Source organism: Syngnathus acus, chromosome 6, assembly GCF_901709675.1.
Source record: "Syngnathus acus chromosome 6, fSynAcu1.2, whole genome shotgun sequence".
Classification (NCBI taxonomy): domain Eukaryota; kingdom Metazoa; phylum Chordata; class Actinopteri; order Syngnathiformes; family Syngnathidae; genus Syngnathus; species Syngnathus acus.
Window position 1 is genome coordinate 2,516,017 of NC_051092.1, and position 16,202 is coordinate 2,532,218.

General features: G+C 41.3%; 2 protein-coding genes across 3 annotated transcripts in view; one reads left to right on the forward strand and one right to left on the reverse strand.

Annotated features, from left to right (window-relative positions):
• The first annotated feature begins 1,875 nt into the window (after window positions 1-1,875).
• Window positions 1,876-10,774, forward strand: LOC119124856 (ethanolamine kinase 1-like). Its single transcript, XM_037255176.1, has 8 exons — window positions 1,876-2,115; window positions 3,372-3,625; window positions 3,795-3,917; window positions 6,304-6,452; window positions 6,866-6,949; window positions 7,370-7,530; window positions 8,272-8,345; window positions 10,612-10,774. The coding sequence occupies exons 1-8, from the start codon at window positions 1,990-1,992 to the stop codon at window positions 10,673-10,675; spliced, it is 1,035 nt and encodes a 344-aa protein (XP_037111071.1). The 5' UTR covers window positions 1,876-1,989; the 3' UTR covers window positions 10,676-10,774.
• Window positions 10,775-13,762: 2,988 nt separating this feature from the next.
• LOC119124553 (transcription factor SOX-6-like) overlaps window positions 13,763-16,202 on the reverse strand; it is a 50,831-nt gene continuing 48,391 nt past the window's right edge. For both annotated transcript variants that reach the window (XM_037254653.1, XM_037254652.1), the window contains exon 16: window positions 13,763-16,092. In XM_037254653.1, coding sequence (XP_037110548.1) covers window positions 15,777-16,092 — 316 coding nt within the window. In that variant the 3' untranslated portion in view covers window positions 13,763-15,776. The remainder of the gene's footprint in view (window positions 16,093-16,202) is intronic.

Here is a 16,202-nt window from a genome sequence, read left to right on the forward strand (position 1 = left end):
CTCTTTAATTTCCGTTATTTCTACAGAGGCATTTTTATAATGACATTCAACAAAATAACCGTTATATCATGAAAGTGGATCTTAAACCAAGCTGAAAATGATTCATTGTATAATATGCCTTTCCCTCGGTGCTGCTGTTTTGGCTAGTAACGTAAGACGTTAGCTCTTTAATTTCGTTGGGTTGCACTTTGGCGCAATTTTCTCCCGACAATCAAATTGTCAGCTAAGCGCGGCGCTGAGTTGGTGACATCTACGCCGGGCTCCGGTGGCTCGGCACTCTGCCCCAAATGACTCCGCCCCAGTAATGGCACCCTTATTGTTGACGCGCTATTCTTCCGAGGCGCGGTGATTGAAAAGAAAATTGAATCTCCTTTTGATGTGTTAAATTTGTCCATTAGCGCGTTTGCACACAAAGTGTTGGTGGAAATGACAGTGGGGATTGCAGGGGGCCTCTCAGGGGCGTCCATATTTCATTTTCCTGGTAGCTGCACCTTACAATGCCAATAAAGGCTTTCTATTCTATATTTGATTGGACAGGAAATATAAATATACTGTATGGACATCTGAAATGACTTTTTCTCTTGACAAATGAAAGGCCTTGATAACGTGGCAACTGGTAGACTCCATCAAAAAGGTTAAACGCGCGCATAAAGGATGCCGGTAACAACCGTTTGCCTTGTCAGTAAAGGAATGCTCTCGTTTCTCAATAGTCGGCAAAAGAAAAGGCGGCTTTGTGTCTCAATAAAGCATTCACCTGTTCTCTGTTGGGATCTTAAGAAATGTCACAAAAAACCTATTCAACTTTGATTATACGGTGTTGAATTGAAAAAAATAATAATAATCTAAAAGTTTTCTCACCAGTTTCAAAATTACACATGAGTGTTGGTGTTTTAAAAAATATGATTTGAAATGTTTCTTTAAAGTCATAATAATATTTCAAATTCCCAATTGCAATCTAGAAAATGTAATCCATTTTGAAACTTAATTCAATAGGCTGAAAGCAATTCTCAGTCTAAAGTTGAAAAAAAATTCAATTTCACAACTCAAAAATTTCAACAATGACAGATGGCTGGTGTTTTTGTTCTACACAAGACCTTTAACACAAAAAAAAGAAAACAAAAAATCCCACAACCTCCTCAACAGCTGACATATGAATTCTGACATATTCCCGAGTAAAGACAGAATGAATCCCTCCGGTTTTGCTTCAAAAGGCCAACAGAGACACTTCAGTAACCTTTTTGTTGGCCGTTTGTTCATCTAGTTGTCAATGATTCATTCCCAAGGATCAAAGACCTTGAAAAGTTCACATCTTTTCATAACAACAACAGCAAACATGCGACAGGCCGCATATGCAGCAGGTGGCATCCAAACGGTGAAAATAAAAATAAAACCATATGTCTGGCTTGGTGTACATTTTTAATGGAGCTGCTCTTTGATGCTGAAGATGCTCTTTGATGGCGAGCTGGCGTCTAAGCGCTTGTTAAGTATTTGGAGCAATTACTGTTACGTATGCAAAGGAGTAAACATCACGGCTAAATTATTTAAAAAGAGCCCCCTTCCTCCCTCAATACCCCGATGAAATGCATTTTGTTTACCCGATTAGCTTTAGTATAAGTATACTAAGTACAAATAAACTAACTATAAATAAATTAAGTATACTAAATATAATATAATACAAAATATACAAAATATAATATATAAATATGTATAAAAAGCACTTTTCAACTGCAGAATTTCAAAATGTCGCAAAGGGTGGTCTTGGTCCCCCTTGGCCACCCTGTAGTGTCACACTTGATTGAAATGCTCCAACGCTCCAAAGGATGAGTGCTGTAGTCCAGTGATGCTCGTTAATCAGTAAACTGCTAGTCATGACAAGATGTCCACGGGAACATTGGCCTCGGAGCACAACACTCCAGAGCTTGTTTGGTTCAGCAGACGGGACGTAGCGTTGAAACGTTTGGAAATTTGGAGAAGGTGTACGTTGATGAAATGAAGACCAGCGATGAACTTCTCCACATTGACGTCCATGTGGATCAAAGTGAAGACCGCACCTCCGTCCTGGACCTCTTCAGGACGCTGAGACCTCACTGGAGGCCACAAGACATCCGAATGAAGGCCAGTCGCCTTTTGTGTCCGCTGTCTTTAGCATCAGATGTTTGTCTGTTCCTCTCATGCTCTTTTGGCCCAGCCACTCTGCGACATATCTGTCTTTCACCAAAATTGGCATTCCACAAAACTGGTCACGACGTGTGCATCTGTGTTTACGTCACATGTTCCTCTCGCTATGTTCCACCCAATCTGCATCCCACCTATTTCTCCTCTCTAAGCACCAACCCCACCCGATCAAAGAAAAATACCAGATCCTCACATTGTGACATCATAAAGTGAGGACCCCCCTCCCCCGTATTTTTGACGAACGCTGTTCTGATTTTAGTGCTGTATTTTACTTGTCATAGCCGTTTGGTACATTTTCTTTCCCTGTCATTCTGAAATGTCCTACTTTGTGCGACCTCCGGGTTAGAAAAATATCGAAAGAAATTTGCATATTTCATAATAAATAAAATGCCATTGTGCCACAGGTAATATCTAAAATATACAAGTATATGACTATAATTAACTGTGGAAAATTAAAAATAGAATGATACTTTCATATTATTTTCATATTTTCTCCCATTTTTTGTCAATACAGAGCCACAAAACAGTAATACGTAGAACTAAACCACAATGTCTTCAGAATAGAGGTGTGTTGGGGTAACGACAAGAAACTCATTGTGTCGCCATGTTGGCTCAATCAGAGTCTGAAATAGAGTTTATGTTTGTTAGGTGACATCACATCGGCCGGATGACCTCTCCATCTGCGGCGGGTCTACTAAAGCACACACGCTTTAATCACGTATTGTGCTTTTATTTATTTGGGGGGGGGGGGGGTGGGCGACCACGTACGAGTGACACCTGCTCTGGGACTGCAGCTGAGAATGAGAACGTGTGAGCGATGTGTACATTGTGTCATGTCTGGTGTCAGCAGATACTTCAACGGGGAGCCCCGAGTGTCAGAACCGGACCGTGTTCATTTTGAATGATGTCGGACGGGCTCGTGCTAGTACTGCTTGGAATATTTGACCTAATCTGCACCAAAAATTCTTGGACTGAAGTCCAGTTAAATTCATGACATTATTTTTGGCCACCTGTAGTTGGTTGTCTGTAAAGTCCTTGCCAGAGGATCTAAGTATAGCAGACGCAGGGAAAAGAACTCTTTTTGATGACCCATTTCAACATGAAATATTTGTAGATCAATGGATTGATTTCTATTCACTGCTTCTTTTGATTACCGACTCGTTTTCGCTAGTCGAACATTCTTTCATGATCCTCAGACGTTCACCGAGGGCATCACCAACCAACTGCTGGGATGCTCGGTGGACGAGTCCGACTGCGTGCTGGTACGAGTGTACGGTCAACGGACCGAGCTCTTTGTGGATCGCCAGCGGGAGATGGAAATGTTCCGCCTCCTGCACGCTCACGGCTGCGGCCCGCAGATCTACTGCAGCTTCCGCAACGGCATCTGCTACCAGTTTGTTCCTGGAGACGTGCTGGAGGACAAGCTGCTTTTCCAGCCCTCCATATACAGGTCACAACAGTTCATCCTCCAATCATTGCTGAACCTTTGAGCTTGGGATTTTTGGGGACGGCTGTGATTAGGTTTTTCTAGTGCACAAACCGTAACAATAATGTCATATTTCGTTGACATAGAGCAGAAAACATCAGGAGATAAGAAAGTGTTCTTCTCCCCCCCGCAGATTGATTGCGACGGAGATGGCGAGAATCCACTCCATCCGTCCAGCAGGCGCTCATCCCCCCGAGCGTCTACTGTGGACAAAGCTGTCTCGTCTTCTCACGCTCTTAGAGGACAGTAGCAAGAGGTACCCTAAGCATTCTCTCAGTGGTTATGAGGTGAACCCTTGTCAGCACCGTGACAGAATCCAGCAACATTTTCTTGTGCCGTTATCTCCTTCTCAAGGCTTCCTGGCATACCACGCTCCGTTACAGGGAGTCAACTTATTATCATGACTTATAATACAATGTGTACACAGACAGTATTTACATTATCCTTGACAAAGGGAGAGATAGACTCACTTAAGGACATTTAGGAGTAATAAGTCATTGAATTCCTACCATGTGAGCACTCAAAGCATTTTACAATATTGTATTTTGGAGTTATGAGCCACCACTTGAATAGAAGAACCACTCAAATATTAAAATTCAAGATTCAAACACTTGCAATAAGCTGCTGTTGGCCACAGCTCTCATCCAGATGCTCACTCGCCAACTTACCAATCAACTCATCTCACCCACTAGCCCACGCCTCCTAGAGGCACACACTATTGACAGCAATATGTACATTCTCTTTTGTTATATTTTATTATGATTCATAAAGTACATATTTTGTCTTTAAAAAAGTGAGGTTGTACAATTTTTTTTAACGCCATTAGAATTAATTTTCAATTTTACATCTTCTAATAATTGCGACGCAACAACAAATTGTAGAAAATATAAACACACGCCTAATATTTATCTAATGTCATTCACCCTTTTTTTTTCAGCCAGGCTGCACCTCCCATGGAGGCCCAATAGATGGTGCTATACCGTGAGCCATAATTACCATGCCACTAGAAGTACCAGCATGTATGTGAGCGTGTGTATTCATTAGTCTTTACAAGACGAGGCATCAGAGGCACTTTTGTACTCTTGAGCGTGAATGTGATCTTCAGAGGAAACATCCAAAGAAAGAGCAGGAAGATGGTGCACCTGCAGAGGAGGTCTTCAGCCTCGGTGCCACCCGCTGCGCATAGATAGGCGGCGTGCAGCTGCAACACACGCTCACGCACACGCACACACACCGAGGGCAATAGTGCATGCAAAAAAAAAAAGAAGGCCACCCGCTGGGTCGCTGGCATGCACTGGCGCGAGCGTACAAGAGCACAAAGAAAAGCCACGGTGGCGTCGGAGTCATATGTTAATAAGTCGCATTGATAAACGGAGGAAATTCCCGTTAATGAGCAGGAGGCGGACGCCCAGAAAGATGGCGTCGGGTTCAAAAGATAACGCCTAATCGACGCACTTGAGCAGAAAGGGAATCAGTCGGTTTTATCATGTCGGGGCCGCGGTTTAACGCAGGTGATCGACTGTAATTATCCAACGATTGCTTTAAAGGAGACTTTGGAGGCCGCCGCAAACAGGAAGTAGAAAGATGGAAGATTTCAGTATGTTCAAAGGTTTCCGAAATCAGTATTCTCGTTTTCCGTTTCACTGAAAGATGTTATGACATCTGATTGCGGCACTACGACAAAAACAACCAATGCATATGGTGAATGATATATTTATTTTTGACATCTTGTCACCCAAAACTTCCAAATGTGGTTTATTTTCTTTTAATTGCATGACTAAACTAATTTGGACTCATCAAACTTTACCACTATGATCCGCCCGCACACATCGACAAAAACTCAATGATTTGCAATTTACTGTCAACCCACTAATCTGTCCAGATCGACGTACTTCAGATTTGGCAGTGATCTGACAAAAGGACAAGTTTGTATTTCAAGAAATCATGGAAATGGCCTAAATGAGCCTCGGTGGCTGGTTCGAACCAAAATGACAGACTTCCTGTGCGTTTTACGGCATGGCTTTTTTTTTTTGTGGGCCTACTCATGATAGATAAGCCCTTCCAAGTTTTACTTTGCAGAGTAATTCTGGCTTCCTGAATTTTCTTCAAATTCTGAGGCGCACGACTAGACCAATGACATGTCATTAGACTCTGCCACCATGCTCTTTCAACACTTGCAAGCAATCTGTATAGGAGCTGATACTCTAAATTTGGTAGTGATCAAACAAAATCTGTAGGGTGCGGTTTTTTTTTTTGAAGGAGTCCTAGGAAAGGCCAAAATGAGCCTAAAAATGTCCACCTCAACCCAAAATCAAAGGATCTCTGTGTCTTTTCGGACATAAGACTTTTTTTGTGGGTCCACTCATGATAGACATGTCTACCAAATTTCAAGTCACTCAGTGAAACTGACTCAAGGGGGGGTGGGCTGAATTTATAAACGATTCACACCCTACTTCATCCCGCTTAGGTCCTAAAACCTCATTCTGAAGTTGTTGTGAGGACAGTGTTACCATTGAACACGCGATGCTGCCAAAACGTTTCAATTAAACATGTTCCTAGCGATGCAAAACATTTCGTCCCAATCATGCAAACTCGGATCTAAAACGCAATTATTTTTCTTTGTGGTTTGTGCCATTCTGCAGTTCCACATTCAACCCTCAGTTGCCCGGCTTGGCGAGGTTGTCGGCGGAGGCGGAGTCACTGGAGCGACACCTCTCGTCATTGGGCTCGCCCACCGTGTTGTGCCACAATGATCTCCTGACCAAAAACATCATCCATGACCGCCAACAGGGTAAACCGACAAGGGGGAGGGGGTTGCTTTTGGGGACGCCTTATGAATTATTTTCACATGCGGGCATGTCGCAGGGCGCCAGCCTTCGCTTGTAATTAACCTGCATGAATACTGCTGACAATAATAAAAAGTCTGTGGTGGGTTTATATGAGGAAAAAATGGTGGTGAAGTAATCACTTAAGAAAACTGCAGTAGTTGCTCTTACTGTGTGACGTGTTTCATTTAAAGTTGAGTGCACTGTCAAAATCAAATTAAAAAAAAAAATAAGTGTACAATGCTTAGATTAATTTAGTTCCTTATCATCCATGTTTGTTATTTATTTTTTAAGGTCTTCAGCATGATTACACTTTTTTTTTTAATGAAAGAAGCCAGTGTTACTAAGAGCTGTTTTGTCCATTTTTCTACGGCAACAGGGAAGGTAAGATTCATCGACTACGAGTACGCCGAGTACAACTACCAAGCCTTCGATATTGGCAATCACTTCAATGAATTTGCTGGTAAGTTCCAGTGTTGTATTTCAGGTATATGTATTTTTTTTTCTGAATCTGAACTTTTTCAATTGGACTTCAGTCTTGTATCTTTTCTTCTCCAAAGTGTGAGCCCTTTTGCCACCTCTCAATTATCAACTGCAGTTAGCTCATGACACGCAGCCATTTTCTTGACGCCAAGTGATGAGGTCATAGCGCGTAAATCATGACAGAGACAGCTAAATATCCAGCAGACATTTTGTTTTGAACTGGCAAAATACTACAATGAGAAGTCACACAAGACAAAATATGAATAAAACCATCTAGAAAAGGATCAAGAATTCATTCAAATCATAATAATCCAAATGACAGAACTTGCCACGAAAAAGTTTCTTCTACAAATTTAAATAAAAACCAGTACACGATTGATTTTCTTTTGTGCTCGGAAAGGCGTTCAGGATGTGGACTACAGCCGCTACCCAAGTCGCAGCCTGCAGAGCGACTGGCTTGAGGCCTACCTGTTGAGTTACAAACACTGCACAGGGCAAGACGTCAGCGTCACCCGAGACGAGGTGACGCGTCTCTACGTACAAGTCTGCAAGTTCTCCTTGGTGAGCGCTGCCGCTTCATAACGACTGAGAAAAATGGTGTGATTGTCTGACCTAGCATGTGATAGCGACACTGCGAGTTGATTGAAAAGCGACAAGTAAAAGAGAGATGTAAAAGACTTTTTTGAATGTAATTGTCCTACTTATCAGCCTTAAATGTGCTCTTGCCAGTCCAACAATGACACAAGAGCCACGTGAATATTTTCAAGATGAAACAGGCGGAAGAAAAGGGAAAATCATTTTGAGACAAAACCCACAGAGTGTTTCTTGCAAATCTACATAAGGGGGTCCTTGAGACAATTTTGCATCCATCCATAAAAATGGCATTGGGAAATCGTTTTTCAGGAGTTTCCTTTTTTATAGCGAACGATCATCTAACTCAGGGGTGTCAAACTGATTTTTTCGCCGGCCACATTGTAGTCATAGCTTCTTTCGGAGGGCCATTATGACTGTCAACCCAAATAAATGTACGAGCACCTCATATTATATACAGTAAAAGCTACAAAACAAACCGACAAATAACTCGTTTTCAAATCAGACGAGTAAAAACTGGTCAAATATTTAAAAAAAAAAGATATTAAAAGTGAAGACAATTTGCAATTCTTGTCATGACACACGAATTTGATGCACAATTTGTCTTCGCGGGCCACATAAAATGATGTGGCGGGCCCTATCTGGCCCCCGGGCCTTGAGTTTGACACCTGTGATCTAACTGATGACTTTTGTACTTTTTACTCTAACCAGGTATCCAACTTCTTCTGGGGTTTGTGGGCAATTCTCCAGTCTCACTACTCCTCCATTGATTTTGACTTCCACAGGTTTGTGCTTCCTTCAATTTATTTGGTACACGAAAAATAACCACATCAATTACGGCTTTGAAAAGTCCCCCCCCCCTCCGCCCCCGTCTATCGTTCTTTGTGTTTGGCCCGCACCACTGTGATGATCCAAATCACTATTGACACCCGGCAGCCTCCCTCCCGTGCGCCCCCGCTCGTCCTTCGTAACCTCTTGCGAGATCAACAGCAGCGCCCTCGCCTCATTTGGATGCGGACCTCGTGAGGAAATGTGATCCAGAGGGGCGCTGAGGCACAGAGGCGCTATTGTTCCCGTCGGGCCGTCGCACCCGCGTCCCTCGAACCCCACCGCCGCTACCGCCGTCTGCTCCCAGGTCGCCCCCGAGTTAGCGCACAGCCGGGTCGGGTTACCCTCATTTAAGTGTTAACTGTTGCCGAGCACGACGGGAAATTGACGGGATGGCGGGTCTGCAAGGCTCTACGACCCCCCGAACCCAAATACGCATACAGTGATACCCTGACATACGAGTTCTTAGTTACCCACAATGTTGTGTGATTTTAGTTTGTTGTGCGGCTCCATAACATTAGCAAGTTGTTTGTCGACAATGTGTGGATTGATAACTCAGACATATAATCATTCCACAGTGTTGTGTCGGTCCATGTTTAAATTCTGAAACACTTTGCAACTTATTGTCTTGCATCCAATTCGTCTCAATTCGTATGTTATAAAAAGCTAGCATGTTTAACAGCCATGAGCATTCCATGTTTTGTGGACAAGTAAGCTGTTGTGTGGGGACTCCGCAATGTTGTGTGCAAGTGCATGTGTGTTTGTGTGTGTGTGTGGCACTTAACATGAGTATGCTTTAGTACCCCAAAGTGCTTTCAGAAGAAGGTAAAAGGATCAACATCAGACTTTTAGAGTTAGAGGTAAGTATCCATGAAACCAATGCAACTAAATGTTGTAAAGGTTGTCTGAAGTCATGGAAACGTGTGTGCATGTGTGTGTGTGCCCATTTCCTCCCACTGTTCTCCCACTGAGCCAAATCTCCACTGACTTCCCGACGAGTGACAGGCGTCTGTGCGGCCTTGTGCTTTAATCCGAGCCAGATGTGCATTGTGACAATAGGAACGTCTTGACTCCGTATTTACTTTGCTCACTTTTTGTGTGTGTGTGTGCGCGTGCGGTTTAAATATGCGGCGGCGCTGGCTAGACAGCCCTGTTATTTTGACAAAGACATTATTATGAGGAAATGAACAAGGAGGAGGTCCACCATAACTGCAGCTCAAGTCCATTTTTGCACAAAAAGGACATTGTGAAAAAGAATACCTGCTTTTCATTTTTCCTCTCACAAAAAAATGTCTCAGTTTCACCCGTGATCAGGATAAACGTTAAGTACGCCACTTTCTGAAGTTGTCAGCTTGAGTTAAAGTGCATATGAAGGGCACAGACTGTGATGCTTCATTTCAATTTAAAATGAATGACATTGATGATATTTGAATGTCACGATTGTCATATTTGCTAAATATTGAACCAAACTGATTGTCATAGTTAAATCTGTTTTTCTACATCATTTATTTTCATGGTTCTGGCATGTTTGAGGACACAAATGAAGATGAAGCAAGACTGGGATGGATAAAATGACTCAAAAAAAACAACAACCCACTAACAGGACTTCAGGAATTCTCTATGTCTAGACAAGCAAAAAAAAAAAAATCTCAAATCTCAGAATAAAACACACCACTAAAAGAAATAAAACAATGTGACAGTGACAACAGGTGAAAACAAAATCTAATGAGTTAAAAAATACAAATGTAATCTATATATGAACAGAATCGAGACAAAAGTCGGTAAAACTCCCCCCCAAAAAAAAACGAATGGCCGAGCCGACTGAACACTGCTTTGTCAAAAATTATATTTCAAAAAGGGCCAAGGCTGGTGGCATTCTTTGAGGACTTTAATAACATTCTTCCAAAAGTACCTTTTGACCCAAAATAAAGGCGAGCCAGACAACTAATCCACAAAACCATCCGTCCTTAAAAGTGTGACCTGCCACCATTGGTGCGAAAAAAAAAAAAGTAATAAAAAGTTGAAAAGAAAACTTGAAAAGTTTGTCAACTGCAAACTAGAGAACAGATCGATATTAGGGGCTCCTTAGAAATGAATTATTGTCTTAATATGAGGTGACGAACTTTATTCGGAAAAATTACGATACATTTGAAGATCGGTGAAAATATTCCGTTTAAATCATCATTTTGTTGTCCTAACAACTTGTTTGTGTTTTTGTCTCAGGTATGCCATGGCGCGACTCAACCGCTACTTTGAGAAGAAAGAAGAATATTTTTTAATGGAATGAATCGACCGGGGAACGTACAATCAAACATAACTGGAGTATGAACACTCTTTGGAAATAAATATATTAATAATCCAGTAAAAAAAAGTATTTTTGATATCCAACTATTGGTGTGGACTCTTTTTTCCCCCTTCCCTTCTCTAAGCCGCAATATTACAACTCCCGTTATTGATAATGAATAAATGGAAAGATTTTGTCCAACAACAACGTTGGTTCCAAATGAAACGTACAGCTAATCGTCATTTAACGACATTCATTAACGAGTGTCGCCCTGGTGACGTCTGCTGGGTTTGTTTAATCGTTCCATCAATGCTTACGATACCCCCCCGCCCCCAAAAAAAAGAACCGCACCGCTTCTCCGATTTAACAGTCGGCTAAATGCATGAAATGCTTTCTTTCCATGAGCACATTGTTTCCAACGCCGCCATGCCCGCGCTGGCCTAAACATCATCACAAAGCTCTTAATCACACTTTACTTCACTCTCTGACACCACACACACACACAGACACACACAATCCACACCAACCTAAAAGCCAAAGACTTGACAAAAAAGGCTTTTCTGTTGCTTCGAAACACGTCACATCTCATTCAACATTACCTTCAAATGTTATTTTTCCTCATTAAAAAAAAATCTATTTAAACTATACTACCAATAGTGCGTGGTCTCTCACTAATTACCGTAATTTTCAGAGTATAAGTCGCACCGGAGTATAAATCGCACCAGCCATAAAATGCCCAAAAAAGTGAAAAAAAACCATATATATGTATATAAATCGCTCCTGAGTATAAGTCGCCCCCCCACCCAAACTATGAAAAAAACCCGCGACTTATAGTCCGAAAATTACGGTAGATATCGAATGCATAATTAAAAAAATAATAATAATTAGGGTTGGGAATAGGGTTAGGGGTTAGCGTTAAGGGTTAGCATTAGCGGTTGGGGTTTCAGGCTAAGGTTTTGGAAACAGATTAGTGTTGTGGAATCAGACGTAGAGTTAGCATTGGGTTACAGCCAACCACCATTAATATCAGAAATATTATTTTATTTGTTTACAGGGGTCCATTTGTACATTTCCCCTCTGGGTTTGACACTTAACAACCCCACGTTTACTCCACCCGTCCAAGCCACACTCGAATAGCAAAGGTTCATCGTCTAATCTTTCTGAAAGTTTCGTTTATTGTGTCCACCATGGCGAAGGTGGCGGCCACAATTCTTTACTTGTGCCCACGGTCGTAACACTGCTGCACTCACCAAGGCTGCAGCCGTGTCTGATTCAAACAATCGGCGCTACATTTAAAGTGGCGTTCTCCCCCTCCCTCGCCGGTCTCATACGTATAATATTTAATTAGTAGACTATCACACTTAAAAGTACCCAAGGACTTTGCCTGAAAGCTGAAAGAATTGGCCTTTTGTCCATCGGAAAAAAATTGCTTAAGATTTCCTCTAATTGCATTAAAAGAGAAGTATAGGCCTTTATGCTACCTTTCAAAACACGCAGCTACAGCTTCCAAATGATATTTAAAAAATATATATTTAATAAAGCGTTCTTTTATGTGGATAGTGCATTTATTGTCAAAGGCTTGCCAAGGCTGCTGACCCCCCGCTGTTCTGCCAACACCCCCTCACCAGTAGATATGCCATCACTTTTCATCGCACAATACTAACACTGATTTCTTTTCACATATTTATATTTTGAGTCCTTGCCTCTGTCACGCACAGCAGTATTTCAAATGATCACATGTTTTGGCATCAAGTGTGGTCAACTTTCCTTGAAACAACTTAGCAACAATAAAACAGTGGATATTTTATCACATCAGAACATTTTACTTACCTTATGTGTGGTTCATCATATGCATAGTCCAATTTTTGGTTTGTAATCCAAACTGCAGGAGATAAACATCCATCCATCCATTAGCTGAATTGCTTTTCCTCATGATGGTCGCAGAAAAACACGTTAAGCTGTCCTAGACTGGTTTAGACCAGGTTTAGGGAACCCTGGTGGCATGAGAGCCATATCCTCCATGTTTTCCACGTCTGCCTGCTGCAACACACCTGATTCAAATGATCAGCTCATTACCAAGCAAACTGATCATTTTTAAACACAAATTTATGGTTTTGGCAAAGTTACAAACTGTCCACAATTCAATTTTGAACATTTCAGAGACAGTCTGAGTTTAACTGTTTCGCTGAATTTTAGCTGATTTAATGGAACAAGAGGGGTCCTGGGATTGACCCCTGGGGAACCCCACAAGTCATAGGCCTTTGGTCGGACAGTTATCAATGCCTTCCTTATCATCATCATCATTATGATGATCATCATTGCTATTGACAGTATCCATCCATACGTACATCCATATTCTACCACCCACCACCAAAACTCCCTAAAATGTCATTTTCCTACTGATTACATATACTTTTTGTATGAAATTGAAGTATATTTTGTGGTTCCACTCTGGCATTAAGGTTATGATGAAACCGCCGCATATTCACTACATAAAAATAAAACACACACAAACACTTGGGCGCGCACACAAAAGATGTGTGTGACACACAGGGTGGCGCTGAAGTCCTTTGGGGAATTACAATTAGGATTTACGATGTGGCGGCAGAGGAGGTGGCGGAATCGGCTGACGCTTGCCGTGCTGTCAGGATGTGTGGCATGATCTCACACACACACACACACACACACACACACACACACACACACACACACACACACACACACACACACACACACACACACACACACACGGAACAATAGGCCGCATTTACTGTAACTGTCCACCAAAATATAAAGAAGATGTGGAAAAAAAAAAGCTCAAGTTTGGGAAAAGGAATCTGTGTGTTGGAAACAATTAGAAGTGTGGAAAGACATTGGCGCACCAGCCGATGGTGTCATGGAAGTAAAAGCTCGGGCAGCGGCACCTGCAACACACACAAAAACACCCCAACACGGCGCACATGAGCGTAAAAATGAGGAATGATCAAAATGCTGTAGGAGTCTGGTGAATGAAAATCTATAGTTTGCTATTTATACGGCATTTATTTCTTCCTTTTTTTTATTTTCTTTGACATTTTTCAGAAACAAGACTTCAAGAAAGCAGTTTTTATTTCTTATTTATTTCTTTTTTTTTCTTTGATTGTCTTTGTCACCAGTATGACGTATACTGACACTCTTTAGAGCCACATCTGGCTAATAAATACAATGAAATGTTAAAACGCACAATTTGAAACACCAAAAAAAAAAAAAGTTATCACAGGAAAAAACTGTGTGTGTGTAATGAGGTTTAACAGAGGCCACATTGGAGGAAAATGAATAAACAAAAACCTGCTGGCCAAAGACTACAACTTGGGACCAAAAACAACATCACCTCAGTCAATAAATTGAAGATAAAATTGAAGTAAAATATACGAAGCTGTATCCAGTGCTTAGGATGTGTGAGGCGAGCAGGAGTTGGCTCCCCATGTAACGCGAGTTATGTTCAGGCTCAGCTTGTGAAGCTCGTCTAAATAGTATCTTTAAAAAAATGCTAGCCCCCCCCCCCCGCCCCCAAAAAACAGAGGTAATGAGTGTAGAAAGTGGAAAGCTGTTTTAAATCATCACAAAATTAAATAAAATGAGTGAGACACTACAATTGGGGAGAAAAACAGTGCTCAAGTTGGGGTGCTTTACACAGACCATGCCCATGTCTAATGTTGCTATGATTAAAATATATTGTTTATATTTATGATTATTTTTGAGCATTTGATCATTTTCACCAACATTATTAGTTCACAAATGACAGGAAAAGAAAACAACAAACCCTTCTCCTTTTATATTCTGCCCTGTGTAGTCAAAACTAGTCCTTATTTTTTCCTTTTCCTTAATTTTCTACTACAGTGAAAACGTCGTTCTTGATATTGCGTCTTTCCCCCGGAAATGACTTTCTTCAGGTTTCTGATTGGCTAAGATGGCCTTACAGTTAAACTCTGGATTATTTTTTTTTTAAACAGTTATAGCAGAAAATGAACATGGGCATAGGATTTCAATAAAAACTGAGCACATCTTTTCCCTCAATTGTTTTCCTTAATAAATTACTTCCAAATATACATGCCGGGTAGAAAAAAGTACCATTAAAAAAAAAAAAACAGACCAAAACTACTTTTTTTTTTTTTTTTTTAGAACAAAAGTTTGGTGTAAGTCACCTACCCTTGGCCTAGACATTTACAGACGTCCACCAGCCAAATAATTTTTTTCGCAACTATGGAAAACACAATTAGAAAATACAGTGACGAGAAATTTTCTCATCCTACAGTAGCGCCATCAAGCTGAATGAATTGTAAGTGTTGGCCTTTGGCCGCCGAGGAATTCCGAGCAATGTGGTTCACGAAATCGTTGCTGAGAAGCTTAAATGTGTAAGACTTTTTTTTTTTTTTTTTTTTTTTGCAGCATTTGTGGAAGTTAAGACTACACCATACTGAGTGAATGTGAATGTAGGTTTGGCACATTTTGTGAAAAATTTGTTGCAATAACATTAAGAAGTAATATTGTGTCGGACGGGAATTGCTCCCTGTGATTGATTGACATAACACTTTACATCTCTCTCATCGTACAAAACAAAACACATTCACAAGCTGGCACATCATACCTGAGCTGGGATATAGATATAATAATAATGTTGCGAAATGATAATAATAATAATAATAATAATAATTGTAATAATAATAAAATTGATGTGCTGTATTTGTTTGAGACATGAATGTAAGACTATAAGATTATAAGAGCTAGGATTTTTTGTTGTTGTTTTTTTTATATTAAAACTCCTCAAATTTCAAGTTGTGCCAGTCCAGAGTTTTTGTACAGGCAGCGAGCGAACGGCCCGTACGGCAAAAAACGTAATCAACATAAAACACCAAAAAAGTCATAAAAACATCAACATCGTTAAAAAATAAAAATTGAACGAGCTCACTCCTTTTAAAACACTTAAGACCAAATAGCTGCTGAAGAGTCCATGCATGCTGGTTGCAAAAAAAAAAAAACGTGACGCCGGTATTGTCGCAGGTTCGGCCCCTTGTCGTTAAGGTTGCCCTCCGAAAAGTCCTTTGAACGTATTTTGCAAGCGAGCTCAGTTGGCACTGATGTCCTGCCGGGTTTCGTGCTCACTGCTGTAGTCTGACTTTGGCTCGTCCTCGTAATCGTCGTACATGTCCGTGTCGTCGTCGCCGTTGGCGGGGTGGCCGGACATGTCCATGGCGGGCTCGGCCTTGACCGCGTCATACGCGCTCTGGATGACGGGCGCGGTCGGCTCGGGGCTTGCCGAGTTGCTGGAACAGTCTGAGGTCATGTGAGGTGAGGGAGTCGCTCCTGTCGCCATGGTGATGCCGCCCGGGTAAACGCCCATGCCGCCTGCACTGTTACCTAGGGGTAGCGGAGCCTGAGGCCTGTTGGATAAAATATGGAATATGATTAGAATCACATCATATGTGCATATATATATATATATATGTATGTGCATATATTATATTATATTATATTATATTATGTTATATTA

What these genes read in the sequence shown, in the direction of transcription:
- LOC119124856 (XM_037255176.1), top strand. Translation starts at nt 1,990, where the DNA reads ATGAAGACCAGCGATGAACTTCTCCACATTGACGTCCATGTGGATCAA. An exon ending in AAGTCTGCAAGTTCTCCTTG is followed by an intron (nt 7,531 to 8,271) that starts GTGAGCGCTGCC and finishes TACTCTAACCAG; the next exon opens with GTATCCAACTTCTTCTGGGG. An exon ending in ATTGATTTTGACTTCCACAG is followed by an intron (nt 8,346 to 10,611) that starts GTTTGTGCTTCC and finishes TTTTTGTCTCAG; the next exon opens with GTATGCCATGGCGCGACTCA.